General features: G+C 39.1%; 1 protein-coding gene across 7 annotated transcripts in view; it reads right to left on the reverse strand.

Annotated features, from left to right (window-relative positions):
• Nucleotides 1-2,533: 2,533 nt before the first annotated feature.
• Nucleotides 2,534-25,115, reverse strand: part of SVOPL (SVOP like) — a 65,653-nt gene continuing 43,071 nt past the window's right edge. For all 7 annotated transcript variants that reach the window (XM_032483444.1, XM_032483443.1, XM_032483446.1 and 4 more), the window contains 2 exons: nucleotides 7,890-8,003; nucleotides 2,534-6,305 (listed from right to left, as the gene is read on the reverse strand). In XM_032483444.1, the coding sequence (XP_032339335.1) occupies nucleotides 6,294-6,305; nucleotides 7,890-8,003 (126 nt within the window). In that variant the 3' untranslated portion in view covers nucleotides 2,534-6,293. The remainder of the gene's footprint in view (nucleotides 6,306-7,889; nucleotides 8,004-25,115) is intronic.

The following is a 25,115-nucleotide window of genomic DNA, read 5'->3' on the forward strand; positions in this document are numbered from 1 at the left end:
TAAACCCGTTGGCCTGTTTACGTATTTCATGTAATTGTGTCTGTACTTCTCCAGAAGTGTTTATCCAGTGAGCTTGTTCCAGAGACACTGAGGCATTGGCAGTCAGGGGTAAGTTTGTGATGGGTGGAAAGAACAAACAAATCCTAATCGCCAGCATCACAGTAAATCTAACAATTGGTTCGAGGTTAGATTACACTCAATTTGTAATGGCCTGAGACATATGAATAATAGCCTTCTCTTTGCCCTGGCCTGGCAAAGCAAAAGGTAGACAAAAGAATCGAAGACCTTCATGGCATAAGAATTAGGGAAAAGATGGTCAGAGAGGGAAGGAGGAAAGGGAATCATTCTTGATCTGGCATCTCGGGAGAAAGCAGTCTGCCTTAATGTGGGCTGCTTCTCTTCCTAGTCAGTTTCCTTTTGAGGTCTCCCATGTTTACACAGAAGCAGATGTCAGGTAGAGCCTTCATCAGTCGTGTCATATGCATCCAAGGTTTGACACCTTGAAATGTGACTTGAAGTGTCAGTGGTGAAGAGTACTTGTAGGTTACTTTGCATGAATCTCATTTTTGCAAAAGGATCAGAGTAAAACAATAACTGTCTGTAAACGACAAGACTTTAAAATACCCACAGCTAAAGATCTGACAAGAATTCAGTTCTGGAATTGACAAGAAGATGTGGTTATTTCTGTGAGATAAAATGGTAGACATTCATCTATCTAAGGTAATAATGAATTATTTCAACATTGTACCAGTACATATCAGATTTTTTGGAATTTAATTCAATTTCTGGAACACATATTAATAACATACCCATACAAATATAACCTAAGAATGTTAAACATCACTTCTTATTTGACAGTGCTTCCTATATAACTTATTAAATTAGCTTCGTTGGTTTAACATTTCTCTTTTTATAAGGAGAGAGAACAAATCTTTTGAGATGTTCCAATGGTTTTCTGAAAAACTCCAGAGTTAATTCGAGGTCAGAAGGACTTCGTTTAGAATTTGATTTTTGGCAAGTTTGCTAAACATTTAATTTAGTGACTTCAAAATCAAATATAGAAAGTTAGTTTTAGAAACAACAAAAACTTAGCTCTTTTTTCGGGGTGGGGGTGTAATTAGGTTTTATTTATTATTTGTTTTAATGGAGGTATTGGGGATTGAACCCAGGAACCTCATTCATGCATGCTAAAGCACAGCACTCTACCACTAAGCTATACCCTCCCCCTTTAAATTTTTGCTTTTTTAAATATTTAAGACTGAGTTTCCATAAGTAATCAAAGATCTAATAAAGACAACATGAAGCACAATAAGTTATTTTGGTATAACCCAGGATTTGTTTTCTAGGCAGATTACTCAAAAGGTAATGAGAAGACTATCTAATTTCTTATTAAGAGCAAACCAGTAATATAAGAAAACTTTTAACAGAGAAATTCTAATTCTGCATCAGAGTTTTGATATGAAAACTCATTAAAAAAAATTCCATTCCATTCCAGTCAGCTTGACCTCACATAAAATTCCTTTTCTAAGATTCATTCTCTACACACCACCTACAACTTTTTTTTTTTTTTAATCCATTCATGTTTTGCCCTATGTTTGGGGGGTTTTTTTGCCTCTCTCTCATGTTCTGGAAAATCAGTTGTTTTACTTCAGGACAAAATCAGTTTTTCCCTTAACAAGAACACATCTTACTTTCATGGCACAGAGATGTTTCCCTTTATTTATATAAATTAGACTTCTTAACCCCTAAGTAAGCAACTGTGCTACTGTTTTATGCTAGCATTCTGTGAATTATTGAACTTATACGTTGTTCCATGATTTCTGGAAATACCTTCCTCACAAATTTTTCAGCGTGGTAGCAAAACATGTTCAATAATTGACCCAATATCTTTCAGATTTTCTGTGAAAGGAAGCCTGTGTTCAGTAGTTAATGTTTCAGTGTTTTCTTACCTGGGGATGATCTAGGTATTCAGTAAATAGCCGTCATTAAGTTTATCTCAGTGTAAGTTATAAGGTTTCAAGTTATAAAAAAAGTTTGGAAACAGTTTTTAAGTAGACAGAACATAAAGCTTAATTATTATTGAAAAGCTCATTTATAAATTTACCTATTTAATTTACCCACAATATGTTAATGTTGATGACTCTAAAGACATGCCTATTTTAATTAAACCAACAAACTAAGTTTTTTTAATCAAAGATTATCCTAGGTCACATGAACTTGAAAAACATTTGGGTTAGTTTCTATATTTCTGAAAGTATACTTGAGTTATATAAACTTTTGTTTGTTTTTAAGTCAATTAAATAGAGCTCATCACAAATTTTTGCAATACCATCTAGAAGTAGAAGAAACTCACGTCCATAAACACATGGATGTGAACAGATCTTACAGTTCGTGTTAAAGTTTTAGCCACTAGATTATAAAAGAACAGTTGGATCCAAATTGTGTTTCTGGCAGATAGAGTGAATTAAGGTTACCTGCTCAGATGTCTTAAGTCTTCACAAATACTAGAAACAACTTTAATATTTTTCATTTACCTAGTTCCAATAGCCACCCCTTCTTTCTTTCTTTCCTTTTTTTTTTTCTTTCCAAGAATTACCTTCCTGGAGTTGGAATGCAGCTTCCTCCAAAAAGAATTTTTGTTATTAAATCTAGAACTTTTACAATCCCTATAAGCCTTTTGAGCTGAATAGGGCAGAGGTTTTGGGATTATTAAAAAGGATAAGTAGGATTTTTCCGGTCCTGTTAAAGACTCAGTTTGTAAGACAAGGACAATTGTTTGTAATTCCTCAAAGAATCAAGGGGCTGATCCCCCACCCAGCTACATTGTCTTCATCTTGCTGCTTTATATCAGGAAGATCTTCGACTATGCTAGAAATCAAAAGATTCCTGTGTTCTAGATTTAGAGTTGTTTGTCTTTGGGATTTTTTTTTCTCCCCTCTGGGTAATAGTTTCACTTTTAGCTTGGGGAGAAAAGACCTCAAAAGTTTCTATCAGGTTCTGAATATCAGTTTCCAATTTAGCCAACTTCTGACCATAAAGTTACCAAAAAAGAAAAAAAAGAAAAAGAAACAGTCCTTTCAGCCTGGACAAACAGTAAGTATTCCTGGCAGTACTGAACAACCCTCCCAAGATCTAGATAGCCAAAAGAAAGAAGAGCTTGAGAGTCGGCAACAGTTGGTCGGCCCCTAGCTGCAAGTGGGATGCGACCCACATTCCGATCAGACCATATTTTGGGGGCCTGATGGTTGAGCTGCCTACGTACACAAGAACCAACAACCTGCATGTGCCAGCAGCAGAAAGGCAAGTTCTCAGGACGAAAGACAAGGGGGCAATAGCTATCCCCGGGAGAGAAAGGATCGATAAGCAAGGAGTTCCCCAAACCCAAATTCCCAAGAGTCTGAAGTTGGAAAGGAAAGAACGCGAGATGTGTCTCTTGACGGAGAACTACAGGGATCAGGAAGAGATGACTTCGGTAAGATTTCTCACTTTGGCTGGCTTCTGCCAGTTTTCCTAGGATCCCATCCTCTAGACTCCAGTGAGTGGACTTAAGAGTAAAGAGTGTAAGTTCTGGTATCTACCAGAATTTGACAAGATATTTCATTAGTTTTTAGTTTCCCCTGGACTGTTTGTTTAAAGAAATAACTGGTAGCAATTTATCAGAGAATCCCTTAGAGGCCCATCAGCCCTGGAAGGGCCCATATGGGAGCCCGCCTTTGAAAGCAGATACGGGGGTGTTCAAGTTGGGGGGGGTGGGGCAGGTATTGTCTTAATTTCTGGCCCTGGAGCTGTTGCAATTTTAAAACTAACTTAATGGACCTTTGTCTTCGGTCTTGTCTCTTTAGAGTGGAAAGACCATTCAGTTAGTGGTAGACAGTATACTCAGGCAAAGGAGCATAGAGGGAGTTGTAGGAGTCACATCAGTCGTAGAGACTTGTTTTGTGTCTTCAATTTTTCATTGGCCTTTTGCATTGAATCTTTCAATGAAGTTGTTTTGGAATTTTGAAGCCTGAACCCCAGTTAAAATAGGTATCCCCTTCTGGTTGTTGATTTGGGAACCCTTACTTTCAAGTGCAATTCTTAAATAAACAGTAATGTCTGTATCTTCCAGGACCACAATTAGTAGACATAAGATAAGCAAGTGTGCCAGAAAGTGGACTACTCAGTTCTTTGAAACTTGAGGATCCCATTTCTTTAGCTATAAGCCTGAGGTCTCTGGAAGGCAAATTAATACCTGAGAGGGATGTACTGCTAGGTTGGGGATTTTTTGGTATTTCACAGTGTACATCTAAACTGTTCCATGACAGCTTAGCTACAAAAGTCTTAGATTTAGGTGGTGAGTGTTCTAATACCTCTTAAGTGCTTGTGGTTTTGGCTTCAAGATTCCCATTAGCAATTGATCTGTTTAATTCTTAGATGAGATTTCTTTATAAAAGTAGTGGGCACTCTAATGGCTTTTTATACTACCTACTGTTGCTTCCCCTTATGGGCTCCCAGTACAGCTGTCCTGGAACTTTTCTGGGAACTATATATTTTTATATACATATATATATACACATATATATATATATTTCCCCCCCCTTTACATAAAGTTTGGATCAGAGCCGTATACAAGTGAACGGAGCTCAAATCCAAAAGCAACTTGCTCTCGGTTTTGATGAGAGCAACAGTAAAATCAAAGAGTTCAGTGGGCTCCTTACCTGTGTGTCTGGTCCCAAAGCCACTAGCAGTCAGCTTTGGATCCCATCCTCATCACCAGAGACTGTTAAAGATGATCGAAGATGACAGTTTAGGTAATCCAAACAAACTTTGACACTTAATGAAGCAGGCTGTCTCCATTTGCAGAGGCCCCAAAGAACTGCAACGTGGGGCTGAAGGCAGGAGGACAGAGAATAAGGAGCAAGGAGGTAAGGGTAGAGCCCAGAGTTGGCTTAGTGTTTGGGCTGGATGCACTTTCCGGTCAAGCAGAGCATTACAGGGACATGGAAGTTACTAAGGTTTTGGTTTGCTGATGTGGCCCCCAGACAGGAGTGGGTCCATCTTAGACCTAAAAACTTATTTCAACAAAACTGTCAGCCAAATTCAACCTATGGTCTGCTTTTTTATACAGCCTAAGAGCTAATAATGTTTTTTATATTTTGGGGGTGGGGAAGTGGTGGGGGCTATGACAGAGACCACATGTAGCCCAAGTCTAAGATGTTAACTCTGGCCCTTGACAGAAAAGGGTTCCTGACCTTAAGCCGTTCGTGGTCCACAGAGGAGTGACCCGCTCATGCACATAGTTTGCTAGCTCAGGGATACTTCATGCTTGCAGTGCTTTTCCTTTCGGAATGGAGGTGAAAGGTGAATCAAGCCTTTGGGGACCCCAGTTTCAGAAGTCTTCACAATAAGCCTGACTAGCAGTAAAAGACCAAATGTAAACGCTTGGATGTTCTCCTTCCACAGCATACCTGTGCGCACAGGTGTGGTGTCATGCGTGCAAGTGGTTGCACAAAGGGCATATAAGTACATGGTGTAGAAAAGCTTGCTGTGCGCTGATTCTACAGGGGGAATCTGATTCCCATGACGCAATTACAATTAATGAAATTAGTAGAAACAGACTGGGAAAAAGTTTATCCCCAGCTTCTTGATTATTATATACAAGTCTCAAATGAATTAAGTATATTATTTTATGAATAAGCAATTTGCATTAATAAACATAGAGGTCACAATTTAAGGATGCTAATTTTAGCGATACCACCTCAAATTCATGTCTTAGCTACAAAATTTCAATCCAGCTTTTGCTATAAACCTCATGAGAAAAAGTTTATATGAATGAATAAAAGCTCAGAAATACTAAAACCACTTAATTGAATATTTTAGGGTACATCTAGGGTATGTGAATTATATGTCAGTAAAGGTTTTTTCTTTTTTTACCAGCTTTAAAAAACAAACATCTCAGAGAAAATATATAAACACTAACAGACTTGATATCAAGGAATAAATGCCATTTCCCCACTTCCCATCTCCACACACCTTTCCAACTTTTAGGTATATTTTATAAGAGTTCTCTATTGATCTTTTCCCTGTGCTACAATATATATACATTTAACCCACTTCATTCTCATGTGCCTTATTTCTTAAAAAATATGTAATCAGTTTCTTAATTACCACCTTATTTTTCAAAAATAGGTCATCAGTTTCATAATTACCAAGTAGCATACAGAAATTAAACCAGGTTTTTTTTTAAAACGTGCCACAGCTCTTTGTAAGATGCATTTTTCTTCTCCAGTAGACAGACATAGGTTTGCAGGCCTTCATTTAATTTGCTGGAACAAGAAATGATTTAATAGATCAGTACATTTAATTTTTTAAAAAGTCTTTGCCATTCATATTCAGCTATCTGGCACTAAAAACTAGTAATAGAAGGTTCTTCAATAAACTTAAGGAATTTAGATCCTAGCATTTACCTTGGTGTACCTGACAATGCAGTGGTAGCTTTATAATTCATTCTAGTGCAGTACAGACATTCAGGGAAAAAAATCATATTATAAATATCCTTTCAAAAGTTTTTAAACCATTGACAGGTAGGTTCATCCAAATTATTGGGGATGCTGTCTGTGCTGTTGAAAGTTTAAATTTTTGGCATGTTTTAAACAGGGAAGTTTTACTGTCTCAGTCACCTGTGCTCACATCACTGCGACACACACACACACACACACCCCTACACCCCTACACCCCTACCTTTTAAGATTTGCCCGGTGACATAGCCATTGAGTGGCAGAGCCATCAAGGGCTACATGCCTATCCAATTGGAGACACATGTTAAAGTTGTAAGGAACTGATATTAATAAGTCTTGTGAACACACATGGAAAATACTTTCACTAAGATGCTAAAACCAAGTCCCAGTCCACAGAATAGGGCATGGTTTTCATAGGTGGATATGGCTTGAACTGGAAATCCATTAAAACACGCTGGGTGGTGAGCCAGGTTTCTTTTCTTCTTTATCTTTAAAGATGTAGCAATACACAAAAAGGAAAAATCCTAGCACTATGGAAAACTGGCCTACAATTTAGCATCACTTAATTTTGCAATCTAGTTTAAATTCCAGTCCCACTGTGTATTAATGTGTTCCTTTTTGCAAGTTACTTAACTTCCCTTTGCCTTAGTTTCCTCATCCATGTGAAGGATGTGACAATCCTTTTCTCCCCCCTTCCCATATGCACACACACTCACACACCCTTGCATACCGGTAACAAGCTTTGTGTTTAAGGCACGGAGACAAAGGGCCACCACCTATACTGTGGGATGGAACCAACCACAAGGGCAGAGGGCTAGGAGAGGCCATCTCTGGAAACACACCTTCTTACACTTTTGAGGTGTCCTTTCTTATGAACTTTGTGAAGCAGAGTGAGCAGTGTCTACTGACTTAGTGCTGGGGCAGTGCTGAAGTTTTTGACCCCGCTCTTACCACAGGCAGCCGACAGAACTAGGGGAAGGGTAGCTGGACCCGTGGTAAAGACCCCGTGGTCCTACAGGCAACGCAAATGGCTCTTTCTGCTCCTCTGGCCACCTTCAGCTCTGCCGCAGTGCTTACGTCCAGACAGCAAAGTGGGAAGAGTAGAAAGCTGAGGTGTCAGCAGTATCATTCAGTCTAGTCCCTGTTCAAGCAACAGCTTTTACAGGAAGCAAAGTTTTGAAGTAACTGGCATTAACTGCCGCTCAAAGTCACATGCAGGAACACTGGCTGCCTAGTTTTTCTATTGGAACCCACTAAACAAATCTATCATTGTGTTAGCGCAGACTTGGGCATCATCATGTCTGCTTAAATTCCCATACTCCAAGTTTGACCAATTTCCTTTGGTCAAAAAGTGTTAGTTGCAAATACTTAAGAGATTCCTGCATCACTTACCTGCAGAGCCCGTCCTTTGGTCTCAATGGGGAGGGTAAACGCAGAAATGGCACACACAACACAGACAGATGAGAAGAGACACAGGGCCCCCAGGAATGATGCACTCATAAGAACCTGCAAACCACAAGGAACTGACTCAGCTTACTGTGCCCCAGTCACTTTTAAACTGGTCTTTATGTCAAAGGGAAAGTAAGGACTCACCTCACCAGATACATAAATGAAGGTGCTTTGCAGCCGTTCTGCAAATTGTGCTTTCCTAACATCCTGGATCTAGTATTTATTTGGGCCAAACTGTTGTAGGCATTTTGTGTGACTCTCCCACGAGCTGGGAGCGACATCTACATGCACTGGCCAGGTTAGACATCTCCCTGCACCCACCCCTCGGGCATCTTCAGAGCAAACCTGTACCCTATCTGCCTGTTTTCCCAGCCCTTTCATACCAATTCACTTTGCTTAACTTGTAACCAACCCTCTCCTTTCATGCAGTACCACTTCTGCCAAAAGTCTACTTTCCCTCTTCAGTTCTGACCAGGATGAACCAGGAGGAAGTTTTGGGGGAGTAGATGTCATCTCATAGCCTCTGAAATGATAACATGTTTCTGCATTCATGACGCTTCATGGGTCACAACCAATCAAAACTTACTGTGGAAAAAAATGGACACTAAACAGTGGATTTCTGCCAATTTATATCTATATAATCTCCTTTAGCTTGGGTCTTCTCATCCTGATACTGGCTAGTCTACACCCTCCACCTCACACATCAGTTTCCCTAGAGCTGTACCCAAAGTTAGCAAAAAACCAAGCACTTGGAAGTTGTCAACTAATCTCATAAGGATGGTTAACTGAAAGGATGAAGGAAGGCTCTCTAGAGTCACAGGATGTTGCAGCTAGGGAGACACCTAGAAACCACATGGTCTAGCCCAACCTCTTCACTTTACAGATGAGCCTAGAGTAGGAGCTAAGTGACTAGTCCAAAGTTAGAGAAAGATCCCTGCCATGTAGCAATAGACCCTTAGTGCTGTCACCACCACTGAGGTTCCCTAAGACACAAGATTTGAGAGCCCATCCTGTGTATGAGGCCCACGTGCCTTCTAAAACAGTACATTACTCCACTTGTCAGGCAAACAGAACACATGATGTTAACCACATTAACTATTTTGTAGTTGACCTGGCAAGTGATAGGCATTCCTTTCTGATTTTTACCTCCCAAAATAAGTTACAATTTTCCCCAAACAGAAGTTTGGGAAACCAGACTCGGAAAACGGGTAGAAACCTAAAGGAGACCAGGCACAGTCAGGCATGTATCGGGATTCTGCCACGGCTGCCACTTCTATTTTGACACCAAAATTCTCACCACCAGCAGGATGAATTCTCCACTCTCTCTACTTCATATCCTTTGCACCAGATTCACAGTCTGAGGTTATGTGAGACCGTGATGGGTTGAGTTTATGTCACAAAACCGCTCCACCAGCTGGGATCAGGGAGAGCAATTGCTTCCTAGGGATAGAGGGCTCTGCTTCCTCGCAGGACTCTAGCAGTCCAGGTCAGTGTTACGGGATGTTCTTCCAATAAACTCCTTTCTGTCTAAGTTGACCAAAGTCAATGTCTATTGTTTGCAAGCAAGATCTCTGAGTAATACCTAATTATAAAAATCTGGCCAAAGAGGAAATGCAGAATGCCAACAGGCACATGAAAAGGTGCTCAGCATCACTCATCACCAGGGAAATGCAAATCAAACCCACAGTGCAGTATCACCTCACACCATCAGAATGGCTTTCATCAAAAATAACACAAATAAATGTTGGTGAGGATGTGGAGAGAAGGGTACCCTCCTATACTGCTGGTAAGAATGTAAACTAGTGCAGCCACTGTGGAAAACAGTGTGGAGGTTTCTCAAAAAACTAAAAATAGAACTACTGTTATGACCAGCAATTCCACTCTGGGTATGTATTCCACTGCTCCTCAGACCCCCTCTCCCTCCAAAAAAAACCTTAGATGAAAATTTTGTTAAAATGCATATTTTCAGGCCCCACTCCAGATTCGCTGTACCAAAACAAAGATCTGTGTCATCTCTACTAGAAATCAGCCCAGACCAAGGACGAAGAGGGGTATTACATAACGTTCAATCCAACAAGAAACAATCCTAAAGGTTTATACACCAAAGAGCTTCAAATCACATCCTTTCAGTAAAAACTAAAAGGAGAAATGTACATGTATTTGGAGACTCCAATACCCCAACTTCAACAATTCACAGAACGACTGGACAGAAATTCAGTGGGATATAGGACTCTATGACGTCATCACATCAACCAACAGATCTCATCGACCTTTACAGAACACCCCACCCAGCAGACAGCAGCACGCACATTCTTTTCCACCCTATGACCTTCACCAGGATAGACTTCATTCTGGGCCATAAAATGAACCTCAAAGGATTTAAAAGAATAGAAATCATAGAATGTGATCTCTGACTAAAATGGTTATCAACCCTAGAAATAACAAAGTTAACAGCAAAATCTCCAAACACTCCTAGACAATCCATGGGTCAAAGTCTCAAGAAAAATAAAAACTAGCATTGAATGTCATGAAAATACAGCATATTAGGTTTGTGGGACATACCTAGTAGGAACAAAAATAAAATACTCAGGAGTAAACAAGTATATAAGACATATAAGAGGAAAATGAAAACTCTACTAAGGGACATAAAAAATGGAATAAATCTGTTTAGTTCTTAGAAAAATGCAGGGTTTAAAAAAAAAGTTCTCAAAGTAATGTATAGTAACTAACAGATTCTTGATCAAAATCCCATTAGGAGTTTTGAGTCGATTGGGGTAAAAAATTGATTCTAAAGTTAATATGAAAGCATCAACATTTAAGAAAAATCAAGAAACTTCTGGAAACGTGAGTGAGGGAGTCTGAGGGAGGTTACTAGCCTAAGAGGCACTAAACAGAGTTCCAGTCGTTGGCAGTGTGATATCCATGCCAAAACAGGTCATTGGAACAGTTAGTCACAAAACAGGCCCAAGGAGCTGGAAATCTGGCGTATTCTAACAGCGGCGTGGTGAGTCAGTTGAGGGGAGCCAGACAAAAGGGTGATTAATCGTCTGGAACAATCAGCCCAGCATTGTTTTGTTGCTTTTTAAAGCTGGATCCCTACCTCAGGCCTTCAGCATAAATTGTGAATAAATCAAAGAATTTAGTGTTTTAGATAAAACATTGAAAGCCTTTGAACTTTCAAGGTTTTAGGAATATTTTGAGAGATGTGGCTTAATGAGTGATGAAGGCCATTAAGCGTGACACAAAACGCTAACTCCTTAAGTGAAAATAATTAGTAAATTGACTACAAAATTTTTTTAAATTTTATATGCCAAAAATTTTAATAGCATCATAAGGCAAACCACAAGCAATGAAAAGGTATCTATAGTGTAGTAAATAAATAGATAATGGCCTGTAGAAAATTAGCAAATCACATAAATGAACAACTTACAAAAAAATACAAATGGATAATAAACAGATAAAAGATGTTCAGCCTTACTAATATCAAAGTGCAAATTAAGATACAATTTATTGTCTATCATATTGAAAAAGCTTTTTAAAAGGGGATCTGGTGATGATGGAAGCAGGGACGCTTGTTTAAGAATGTGTTAATAATAAGGTTATATCAAGGAGTGTGTAAATTTTCTAAAGAAAAATAACTTGATAAGATCCATCATAATTTAAAATATGTACACCCTTTGACCTAAAAATTATTCAATAGACTTTTTCTACATGAGGATGCTCTTCCTTAGACATACTCCACTGTCACTCCCATGTCTCTGCCATATTGTAGACGCCCTCCCTAAGCACCCTATATAGCAGACCCACCCCGTCACTCTCTCCTTTCCCTGTTGTACATGTATTTATATCATTAATCATATCAAACATATTAGCAAACTGTCCCTTGCCTATTCTCCACTAGAATGTCACTTCAAAGAATCTGGGACCTTGGTTTGTACAGTATTCAGAGCATAAAAGAGCTCCGTGACTAACCCAGTTGCACAGGTACAAAGGTGTGTGCGTGATGTTAGTGCCCCTTTGTTTATAAAAGCCGAAAGAAAGAACGTAGAAACTCCTCCAACCAGGTGATGGCTGTCTAACCAAGCACATCCCTGCAATGGGAGTCTACACGCCTACTTATACGAACGAGGTTGCTCTACGTACTAACATAAAATGATTACTAATGAGAAAAGGCAGTTGCAATATGTAAATATACATAGATGCGTGTGGATAGACGTGTGTGTGTGTGTGTGTGAGCTCGGGCCTGTCTACACAGGTGCTCATCTAGAGTGAAGAGGAGTGTGGCTCTGCTTGCTGACTGCTGGCAGCCTTTGAACCTTGTCCCTCCCTCTGCCCCTTGTACCCCAATTTCTGGATAAACTCCTTTGGTGCCAGCAGGAGAGTCAAACCACACAAGCCCCTGCCCTAGTGCAGGAACCCTCACCCTGACCACAAGAAAAACCCCAGCCAGTCCCCTTGCCTGCTCGCTCAGGCCATTTCCCTCCTGCCCGAGAGGGCTGTCCCGCTCTCCCAGAGACCTCAACTACGGTAATTAAGCAAGAAACCTTTCATATCTTCTTGGTGTGTCTACATGTCATCAGTCTTGACATCTGACCCCAAATTTTTCTGGGGGTGGTGGTGAGGGGGAGTGCCATCTTTCTGCAGGTGACCATACACGTAGCTATACTGAATGATGTAGATATTCATGGAAGTAAGTATATCTACATATATACAAGCCTTTCCGTATAATCCACACATAAGCATATAGATGGATGTGTACAGCACTGGTCTATTACTGTACACAGATACACCAAGAGAGGCAAATAATATATGCATAAAAAAGCATCTGGAAGAATATACTCCAAACCACTAAAAGATAGTGGCTATCTCTGGTGATAGAGAATTTTTCCTTTCTCAGTTACACATTGTATTTGAGTTTTTACAAGCAGGTAGGAGTGCAAGATGGGGGCCTCACTGCTAGAGCCCTGGAAACCATGTTGAGGGTTTTGGTCTTGATCTTTGAAGGACAAGGTCAAGAGGATAAAGGGTTTAAGCACAAAACCAATATGAGATTGGCTGGGATGCAGTAAGGAAAATGCACTGAAGGAGGCTCACCCAGGAGGAGACCAGGCAGGACACTACTCAGCCGTCCAACAAAAGGTGCTGGAAGTTTGAAGCAGAGTGGTGCTGGCGGTGGGAAAGGAGATAAGATTAAGGATTCGGCGTCTATTAGGGTGTTAAACCCACGTGGTTTGTGGACCAGCTATGACGCTGAGAGAGAAGGGGACAGAGAAGGACAGTTGCGGGTTGGACAGCGATGTCCCGCACCAGCTATGACGCTGAGAGAGAAGGGGACAGAGAAGGACAGTTGCGGGTTGGACAGCGATGTCCCGCACTGGTGGAGACTGAGGAAGTGTGGCGGCTTTGGGGAGAAACGTCATTTTAGTTTTGGACGTGGTGAATTTAAGAGGAGTTTGAGACATGCCAGCAGAAGTGCTGAAACTGAAGCTTGGAAGAAAGGCCTAGTCTAGAGATAACAAAGTTGGAAGTCATGAGCACACAGTTGGTAATTAAAGTCATATGAATGGGTGAAATGGGAGAGTAAAATATTAAAAGATGAGGGTCTAAGATTGAGCAATAAGAATCGTCAGTAATAAAGGAGTAGAGGAAGGTGCATCATAGAGGGACTGAGAAGGAGCAGCAGCAGATGCAGGCAGCAACCACAAGGTGCACAGTGACGGATGCCATGGAAGGGGACGGAGCGCGGAGGTGTGGCCTTCAGAACTCACAGTGAGGGGGAGGTCCCGCGAGGTGAGGGGTTAAAACAGCTTGGATTTAGAGACTGGGAGGTCTCAGAGACTTCATCAAGATGCATTTTGGTGGAGTTAGGATGGCGGCAGCCAGGTTGGTGGTGGGGAAGGAAATAAGGACCGTGAAGAAAAACAACCCTTTTAAGTAGTTGGACCAAGGAGGAGGGTATAGCTCAGTGGCAGAGTGTATGTCTAGCATGCACAAGGTCCTGGGTTCAATCCCCTGTACCTCCACTTTAAAAAAAAAAAAAAAAAAGGATAAATAAAAATCTAATTACTTCTTGGACACAAGATTAAAAAGAAATTTTTTTAACTAAGTAGTTTGACTGGAAAGAAGAGGAAAGAGACTCAGTGGAGTTCACTTTACAGTTTGTAAGCTATGGAATCTTAATGTTAAAATGTGGACCCAAAGGACATGGGCAGACAGAGGGAAATCACAGAACAGATACAATTATAAATCTGAAAAACTCAAGTCTCAAATGAAAACCCATCACCATAAGAATGAGCTCAGTAAGGCGGCTGTATGAAAATCAACAGACCAAAAACTGAATAGCCTCTCTCAATACAAATAACTAGTTAGAATGTTAGATTGGAAGTTATAATGAAAGAAAACAATATATTTGAAATAAAAGCCTTAAAATGCCTAAGAATAAACTTAACAAGATGTACAGGACCTATTTGAAGAAAATAAAATCCAGCAAAGAGCAGAGAAGGAACATTGAACAAATGGAGAGAAAAACCTCATTCTTTACATGGGAAGACAGCACTGAGAAAAAAGAAGCCAATTTTTCCTATGCTAACTGATACATTTAACAAATTAACAATTAAAATCTTAATAGGATTTGGGCAGACAAGGGAAGCACATTGCAACTATATGATTCTAAAACTTACCTGAGAAAGAGTAGCAATGAGGTGGGGTTTTGAAAAATGTATATAAACCCTATCTGACTAACAAAGAATATGACAGTGACGAAATCAGACAGATCAATGGACTAAAATAGCAAGGCTAGAAATAGACCGGGTAATTATGGGAATATAAGCAGACATTTCTAATCCAAGAGTGAAAAAGAGGTTATTCAATAAATAGTTCAGGGACAACTGGCCTGCCATTTAGGAAATCATACGGCTGCTTCCTGCATCAGACCTCACACTTCCATACTACGATGGCCTGCAAGACGGCACGTCAGGGATTTCTCGGTCAGAATCTGGGATGCATTCCACCTGGTGAAAACGATCAAGCTGTACACTTATGATCCGGCACTTTTATATGTATGTTATTTTCCAATAGAAAGTTTATTATGCACCCTTTCCCCCAAAAAAGACAAGGCCAGAGAAGGACTGAAAGAAAAGAGCTATGTATTCTCATCATTCTAACTGCAGAACCCAGAAATTATAAAGGAAAATATTGATAAATTTGAATGTCTATGAACTTTCGGTTTCTGTACAGAGAAAGGAAAACATAAAAAAGAATGAAAGATAAATGGAAAATTGGGAAATACTTGCAGTATGTCAGACAAATGATTAAAATCATTTATGTATATGAAGGACTCTCACAAATCAATGTCTTAAAGACCAAATTGAAAAATGGACAGGGACCTGAACGAGCAAGCTAAAAAAAATAAACACCCAATTAAAATATGAAAACAACATTCAGGTTCATTTCTGGAGTCAGACGCACTACCGTTGTGCCACGAGGTCGGCCTCAGGTTCATTTCTAATCAAAGGAAGATGAATTTCAGTAACAAAGAGATTTATTGACAGTTAAGACTGGCAAAGATGAAAAGGACAAACAAAACCAGTGGGCAAACGTATGAAGCAGTGGGGCCGAACACATTGGCACAACCTTCCAGAGAGAATTTTAGCACAGTGTATCAAAATGGAAAACGAGCAGACCCCTTGACCTACCAATCCAATTTCTAGGAATTTATCCTAAAGAGATAATGGCATAGTTGGGTAAAAACATACACACAAAGGTGCTTCTAACTGTGTTTATAATAGATAAATATCAAATAGTCTAGGCATTTAATACAGAAATGACAAAGCAATTGAAAGTAACTTTTGGAATGTAAGTATAATGGCATTTTCAGAAAAAGGGCTTGACTTTTATCTTTATCGCCATGAAAAATGTCTGCAACATATTGCTGCATGCCAAAGGCAGGCTATAGAAAGTCCATGAAGGTCCGGGTTCAAGATGAACTTGCCTCCTCTTACAGGCACACTGAATCTACAGCTACATACAAAACAATATCCTCTGAAAGAAACTCAAAAACTAGCTGAGTGGCTCCTACACGTTGGGCAAACAAACAAACCCACATCAAAATGGATAGGAGAGGCTGAGACACAATCTTACCATGAACATCCCCTGCCCAGTTCAGTGACCCACAGTAAGAGGGGGACTCACAACCTTGAGCTTCTCCATGAGGAGGGAAGGGTTTGAACCCCACATCTGGCACCCTAGCTTTTAAGACCTGCACCTGAGAGATGAACCCTCAAAATGTCTAGTTTTGAAAGCCAATGGGGCTTGCATCCATGAGACAAGGCTAAAGCAAACTGAGCATTATTTTTGGCAGGTTCACTTGGACTCACCTGGCTGCTCACCTGGGGCCCAGGGCAGAGGCAGCGCACTGAAACACATCCAGTCTTTCTGTGAAAGAGGCTTATTTGTCTATTTTAAGGCATCACCCTATGGGGCAGGCATCCACTTTAACATACATCTAGTTGTCTACTGGAATACTCTCCAAAGACGGAAGCTGGCAGGTACCAACTTTGCACTCTCCCTCTGCCTTGGTCCAGACCTCTGGTATCTCCCAGGAAGACACTTGTGCACATGTGTGGTGCCCCACCATTTTTGTGGTTACTGCCAGGGGACAGCCCTTGACTACCTGGTTCTGGTGGCCAGCAGGGCTTATGTTCATAGGTCCCACAAGAATGCAATAAACAGAGAAAGAGCTACACCCCACGGCACAGCAGTTGAGACCCAGCAGACTGAAACACCTTCTCTGGGGAAAAGAGGCCTATTAGCTTCTCTTCACAGTTGCAACCTGAGAGGCAGGCTTCTAGTTAAACACACATCTAGGGACCAACTATAATCCTCTCCAGAGACCTGGGAGGCTGGCAGATGCCATCTTTGTGCTTTCCCTCAGCCCCACCCCAAAGAAGTAGAAACAACTATAACTACAATAATTTGTTAATGGATACTCAAGATAAAAACAGGTAAATTGTGACATCAAGAACATAAAATGTGGGTGGGGAATAAAAATGTAGAGCTTTAGAAAGCATTTGAACTTAAGTTGCTATCAAATTAAGAGACCGTTGTATCTATAAGATGTCTTATGTAAGCCTCACGGTAGCCACAAAGCAAAAACCTGTAGTAGATAAACAAAAAATAAAGAGAAATGAATCCAACTGTACCACTACAGAAAATCATCAAATCACAAAGGGAGAGCTGTAGAAACAGAAATAAACCAAGGAAAAAGGGCAGAAGACAACAAAAAAATGGCAGTAAGTATATACCTATCAACAATTACTTTAAATGTAAAAGGGCTAAATTCTTCAATCAAAAGACAGAGTGACTAAATGGATTTAAAAAAAAAAATGACCCATCTGTATGTTGCCTACAAGGGACTCACTTCAGATATAGAGACACACATAGACTGGAAGTGAAAGTATAGAAAAAGTATTCCATGCAAATGGAAGTAGTTATACTTTCATCAGATAAAAGAGACTTTAAGAGAAAGACTGTAATAAATGACAAAGAAGGCCACTACATAATAATAAAGGGGTCAACCTAATAAGAGGATATAATATTTGTAAATATTTATGCACCCATATAGGAGCACCTAAATGTACAAAGCAAATAAATATTAACAGATCTAAAGGGAGAAACAGATGGCAATACAATAATAGGGGACTTTAATACCCCGCTTTCACCATGAATAAGTCATCCAAACAGAAAATCAATAAGGAAATGCTGGCCTTAAACAACACATTAGGCCAGATTGACTTAACAGCTCTATAGAGAACATTCCATCAAAAGAAACAGTATACACATTCTTCACAAATGCATATGGAACATTCTCCAGGATAGATCACATGTTAGGCCACAAGAGAAGTCTCAATAAATTTAAGAAGATTGAAATCATTATTAAGCATCTTTTCTAATCATAATGGTATGAAACTAGAAATCAATTACAAGAAGAAACTGGAAAGTTCACAAATATGTGGCAAACAAATAACATGCTACAGAACAACCAATGGGTGAAGGAAAAGTTCAGAGAATCAAAAAACACCAACAAAACTTATGGATGCAGCAAAAGCAATTCTGAAAGGAAGTTCATAGCAATAAATGCCTACATCAAGAAACAAGATATAAAATAAATAATCCAATGTTACACCTCAAGGAACTAGAAAAAGAATAAATGAAGCTCAAAGTTAGTAGAAGGAAGGAAATAACAAAGATCAGAGTGGAAAATAATGAAATAGAGACTAAAAAGACAATAGAAAAGATCAATGAAACTGAGAGCTTTCTTTTTTAACAAAGATAAACAAAATTGACAAACTTTTAGCTAGACTCACTAAGAAAAAAAACCTCAAAATCAGAAATGAAAAAGGACACATTACAACTGATACCACAGGAATACAAAGAGTCATAAGAGACCACTATGAAAAATTATACACCAACAAATTGGAAAACTTAGGAGAAATGGATAAATTCCTAGAAACATACAACCTACCAAGAGTGAATCATGAAGAAATAGAAAATCTGAACAGGCCAATTACTAGTAAGGAGATTGAATCAGTAATCAAGAACTTCCCAACAAACAAAGGTCCAGGACCAGATGGCTTCACTGTTGAATTCTACTGAACATTTAAAGAATACCACTCTCTCTAACTTTTCCAAAAAACAGAAGAGAAAGGAATACTTCCCAACTCATTTTATGAGGCCAGCATCTCCTTGATACCAAAACCAGATACGGATGTCACAAGAATAGAAAAGTACAGGACAACACCCCTGATGAACAGAAATGCAAAAATCCTCAACAAAATATTAGCAAACCAAATTCAACAATATATTAAAAGGACCATACACCATAATCAAGCAGGATTTATTCCAGGGATGCAAAGATAGTTCAACATCTGCAAATCAATGAGATACTCCATATTAACAAAAGGAAGGACTAAAAATCATGGTTATCTCAATAGATGCAGAAAAGCATTTGACAAAATTCAACAACCATTCATGATAGAACTTTCAACAAAGTGAGTATAGGGGGAACATATCTCAACATAATAAAGCTCATATGACAAGCCCACAGTTAACATTGTATTCATTGGTCGAAAGCTTTTCCTCTAACATCAAGAACAAGACACAGACGTCCACTCTAGCCACTTATTCAACATAGTATTGGGCCCCAGGCAGGGCAATCAGGCAAGAAAAATAAAAGGCATCCAAATTGGAAAGGAAGAAGTAAAACTGTCACTATCTGCAGATGACATGACATTATGTATAGAAAACCTCAAAGATTCCACACAAAAAAATGTTAGAACCAATAAATGAATTCAGTAAAATGGCAGGATACAAAACCAATATATAAAAACCCACTGTGTTTCTATTAACAAAGAGAAATTAAGAAAATCCCATTTACAATTGCATCAAAAAGAATAAAATACCTAGGAATAAATTTAACCAGGAGGTGAAATTCTGACATTGATGAAGGAAATTGAAGACACAAGTAAGTGAAAAGATAGTCTGTGCTCATGAATTAGAAGAATTAATATTGCTAAGATGCCCATCCCATCCAAAGCAATCTACAGATTCAGTGCAATCTGTACCAAAATTCCAATGTCACGTTTCACAGAAATAGAACAAACAATGCTAAAATTTGTATGCAATCACAAACACCCCAAATAGCCAAAGCAATCTTAAGAATTAGGACAAAGTTGGAGGCATCACGCTTCCTGATTCCAAACTATACTGCAAAACTATAGTAACCAAAACAGTATGATATTGGCATAAAAATAGAAATATACATCAATGGAACAAAATAGACAGCCCAGAAACCTATGCATTTATGGTCAATTAATTTATGACAAAGAAGCGAAGAACACACATAGTGAAAAGGACAGTCTCTTCAATAAATGGTGCTGGGGAAACTGGACAGCCACATGCAAAAGCATGAAACTGGACCACTGTCTTAAAACATACATAAAAGTCAACACAAAATGAATTAAAGACTCCAACATAAGACCCAAAAGCATAAAACTAGAAGAAAACATAGGTGGTAAGCTCCTTCGCATTGGTCTTCATGGTTTTTTGGGGGTTTTTTGTTTGTTTTTTTTGGATTTGACACCAAAAGCAAAGGCAACAAAAGCAAATGTAAACAAGTGAAACTATTTCAAACTAAAAAGCTCTACAAAGAAAACCATCAAAGTGAAAAGGCAACCTACTGAATGGAATAAAGTACCTGCAAATCATATATCTGATAAGGGAATTAATATCCAAAATATAAAAAGAACTCATACAACTCAGTAACAAGAAAACTAACAATTCATTTAAAAATGAGCATAGGATATGAATAGACATTTTTCCAAAGATGACATAGGGATGCCCAACAGGTACCTGAAAATATGCTCAACATCACTAATCATCAGGGAAATGCAAATCAAAACCACAGTGCAACATCACCTCACACCTGTTAGAATGGCTATCATCAAAAAGGCAGGAGATCACAAGTGTTGCTGAGGATGTGGAGACAAGGGGACACTTGTTCACTCTTGGAATATAAATTGATGCAGCCACTATGGAAAACAGTATGGCAGCTCCTCAAAAAAGTGAAAATAGAACTATCATATGATCCAGCAATTCCACTTCTGGATATCTATTTAAAGAACAGCAACAACAACAAAAAAACTAACTCAAAGAGGTATCTGCACTCCCATGTTCACTGCAGCATTATTTACAACAGCCAAAACATGGGAACAACCTATGTGTCTATCAGTGGATGAATAGTAAAGTAAATGTGGCATGTATATACACCGTGGAATATTATTCAGCCACAAAAAAGAAGGAAATCCTGGCACTTGCAACAGCATGGATGGACTTTGAGGGCATTACGCTAAGTGAAATAAGCCAGGTACAGAAAGGCAAATACTGGATGATCTGACTTTTATGGAATCTAAAACAAACTTGTAGATGCAGAGAACAGATTGCTGGTTGACAGAGACAGGGGGGTGGGGTGAAAATAGGTGAAAGGGATCAAAAAGTACAAACTTGCAGTTATAAAATAAATAAGTCATAGGGCTGTAATACACAGCATGGTGACTATAGTTAATACTGTATTGTATATTTGCAAGTTGCTAAGAGTAAATCTTAAAATTTTTCATTAAAAAAATGTATAACTGTGTACGGTAATGGATGTTAACTAGACTTATTGTGATCATTTTGTAATATATACGTGGAATCACTATGTTGTACACCTGAGATTAATATAACATTATGTATCAATTTTATCTCAATTAAAAAAGCATATGAACTATGATCATATCTGGGTAAACTGTATATGCAGATTGATATGTACATATGCTTAGATATACTATAAGAGCTTCATTAAAACATTTGTTATCTCTAGTAAAATATTTGTTATCGCTAGTAAAATATTACTTAGTAAAATTTTCTTTCTAGTTTTAATTTTTGTGTTTTCAGTGTGGAAGGAAAAATCACATGTGGTCAAAGCTGCCTTTGGAAAATCTCTTAAGTCACTGCAAATACCATCAACACAAATGTCCTTATGAAGCACACTTGACACTGACAAAGACTTTCTCCTTGACCAAACTCTAGCCAGGCTTTTCTAAGCCTCTTCTCATCTAGGCGTCAACCATGATCGATAAGGATTCGGAGAAATACTCAGTTTCTAACAGCTCAAGACCCTACCCCTAGATGGCCCTAGCCATCCATCAAGTGCCTGCCTGAGGAAACACCAAGCTGCCAAAAAGAGTAGTTTGTTCCAATCAACACCTGAAAATAGGGCCCCTGTCCGGGTTTCACATGGATCGACCGTCTCTTCTCACTTTTTGCAATTTTTCACTCCCCCTTCTCTCCTGAGACTCTACTAGTGCTAATCCCCTTCCTCCCTTTAAAAAGCCCAGTCAGCTGTGTACAGAGATAAATTCAGTTCACTGGACTCCTCTCCCTACTGCAACAGTTATTACTAGTTAAAATCTGTCCTTCCTGCGTTAACGTCTGGCTTTGTTTATCTTTGACAGTGTAGTTTCTCAGTTTATTGCTTACTAGAAATCAAGTGATGAAACTATGAAATGGATAGATTTTTTAAAATTCCCGTTAACCTGTTTAGTTGTGTGTCATCTTATGCATGGATTGTTTCCATGCTTCTGGAGAGGGTCGGTTATTCAATAGGACAACGAAATCATTGCTCAGCTGTGGCAATTCAGTTAGGGTATTTTGAGACCCTTGAAAGATAAAGGTTTGTCTTTCATCCTTGTTTAGTATTTCTCTCACCCCGGGCAGAAATTTAAATTTTTAATGTACTGTTTTCCTGTATCTATCTTTATACTGTAAGAGAAAGGGTTTTCAAAAATTTGAAAACCTCCCTCTTCTTATGAGTACATGGCAATGGGAAATGAGAGTCTCATGATAAGCTTGTTCAACCCTTGCTCTTCCCAGTCCCGCGCCAATTCACTATTTAGCAACCAGGGTGCTTTTTTTAAAATGCAGAATTGATCATGTCACTGTTTAAACCTCTTCAACTATTTCCCACTAAGAAAAAAGTCCAAAGCCCTCAGGATGACTCTGAGGCACACCCTCTCCCTGTGCTTCTCCGCACTGTGCTCGCCACGGCTGTTTTCTATCCCAAGAACACACCAATCTCTTCCCACCTCCAGGACCTTGGACCAGCTGTCATCCCACCTGAAATGCTGTTTCCCTTTACAAGTTGTCAACATTTCATACTTGAGGTCTCACCTTCAATGTCACCTTCCCAGAGAGGCCCTGTCATTTTTAAAAATTTTTTTAAATAATTTTTTTCACTGAAGTACAGTTGCTGTACCATATTATATAAGTTACAGGTGTACAATATAGTGATTCACAATTTTTTAAAGGCTATATCCCATTTACAGTTTTTATAAAATATTGGCTAAAATGAAGCTTTGCCTTTTAAATGACTGTCACCCCTTTTACTCATTATCGTTCCTTCCAACTTCCTTTCAAGATGGGTGCTTTACAGATACAAAGATAATTCAAATAAATTATTTGAATCATCTTAATTGTTTACCTACGTGTAAAGTAACCAACTTGAAAGTGAGTCTCCTGAGAGCAGGAGTCTTGCGGTACACTGTCAAATGTTTAACAGGCTTTCCCAAAACACCCATTTGCCTATGGCCTTGGGATACTTGCTACCACCATGCTAATTTCGAGCTACAGTGTGACATACTAACTTCTTGCGAAATAACTTCTTGAAAATTGAGCCATCGGCTTTCACAAGCCAGAGCAAGCCGGCACCAGCACACCACTGGAACCTGGTCTGGCTTATTTACTGCTGCAAATAAACAAACTAGAACCAGGCCAGGCAGAGTAAGTGTGCAGAAAGTGCTGGCTGAATGTTGCACTGGGATAAATTCTCAATTCTATTCTATCAAATATAGGCTGTGGCTCACGGAGTCGTTTTTGGCATTCTAACTGCCAAACTGTGTAAGAGGGTACCTAGAATTTGTAGAGAATTACTCTGAAAACGCCTTGTCAAATGGGTCACTAAAGTAAGTTCCTAAAATGAAGGACAAAATAAAGAGGAGGAGAGAGGGAAGGGGAAGGGCAGGGGGAAGGGAAGGAAGAAGAATTAAGTGAAAGTAAAGCTTGTCTCCCCGTTGGTATCGTCCCTGTTGATGGCCGTGCGTCTCACTAGTCCATAGACCAATGGCATCAGATTCACTCTGGGAACTTGTTAAAACTGTAGGCATGGTCCCATGTACAGAATCAGAATCTCTGGGTGAAGTCCAGGAGTCTTCACGATATCAAGTGACCCTGGAAGATCTGATATGCACTGAAGTCAGAGAACCACGTCCAAGGATACACGGACTGAGCGCCTCCTGAGAGTGACACCAAGCTCTACTGTCTATTTGGAGCAGCTCGTCCCACCCAAAACCCAGGCAAATATCCTAGGAACAAGCAAATCTTCCCAGATGCTACCTTCCCATCCCAATCCTGGTGAGGAAAGCAAAGCATTCCGATTGCATAGTGATTGAAATAACCTGAGCTCAAAGTATCTTTGTTATTGAGGGATATTTATATGACTATCTAGCATTTGGCCTTGATTGTTATTGATCATTGTTATCATTACCAGCTACCATTAAGTGCTTATTATGTGTCAAATGTTGGGCTCAGTGCCTTGCATGTATTAATTTCATTTAATACTCAGAACAAATCTATGTAGTGGGTGCCATTGTTTATCTTTATTTTACAGATGATAGGGGCATAGAAATGTGGACACTTCAACTGTAAAGAGCTGAGAACTCCCCAGGCAGGATGCTAAGCAGAGCAGAGCCGTAAGCCCCGGGAGACCTGGTCCCAGTTGAGACTCTTTCTTGGTCCACAAAGTCACCAAAAGCAGGGTGGCCTCAAATACCCAGAGAAAATGTTCCAAGTGGTTGAGAACCAAGAGACTCAATTCCTAATTAAAGTCTGGAAAATAAACTATACCTCAATCTGATCATCCAAAAATTGGATTAATATTTTACTGCTATCTTTCACCATTATGTTCTTTTCTGAAAATGGTTAAATAGTACATGCAGAAGAACTTTAAGAAGCAAAACTGCAAGACCAAAACTGCCCTTATTTTTAAATAAGATCAGTGGGCAAAACATTTCCCAAATAGTTTTAAGGTAGTAGCAAAATCCCCTGTTAAAAAGGAATACTACTCAGCCATAAAAAGAATAAAATAACGCCATTTGCAGCGACATGGATGGACCTAGAGATCATCATTCTAAGTGAAGTAAGGCAGAAAGAGAAAGAAAAATACCATATGATATCACTCATATATGGAATCTAAAAAGAAAAAAAAAGGACACTATGAACTCATCTACAAAACAGAAACAGACTCACAGACATAGTAAACAATCTTACAGTTAGTTACCAGGGAGTGGGAAGGGATAAATTTGGGAGTTTGAGATTTACAAACGTTAGCCACTATATATAAAAATAGATTTTAAAAAGTTTCTGCTGTATAGCCCAGGGAACTATGTTCAATTGCTTATAAAAAACCTTTAATGAAAAAGAATATGAAAACAAATATATGTATACGTATGACTGGGACATTACAATTGACACATTGTAACTGATGGTTCTTCAATTAAAAAAAAAAAAGAATCCCCT

Source organism: Camelus ferus, chromosome 7 (assembly GCF_009834535.1).
Source record: "Camelus ferus isolate YT-003-E chromosome 7, BCGSAC_Cfer_1.0, whole genome shotgun sequence".
In the NCBI taxonomy this organism is placed as follows: domain Eukaryota; kingdom Metazoa; phylum Chordata; class Mammalia; order Artiodactyla; family Camelidae; genus Camelus; species Camelus ferus.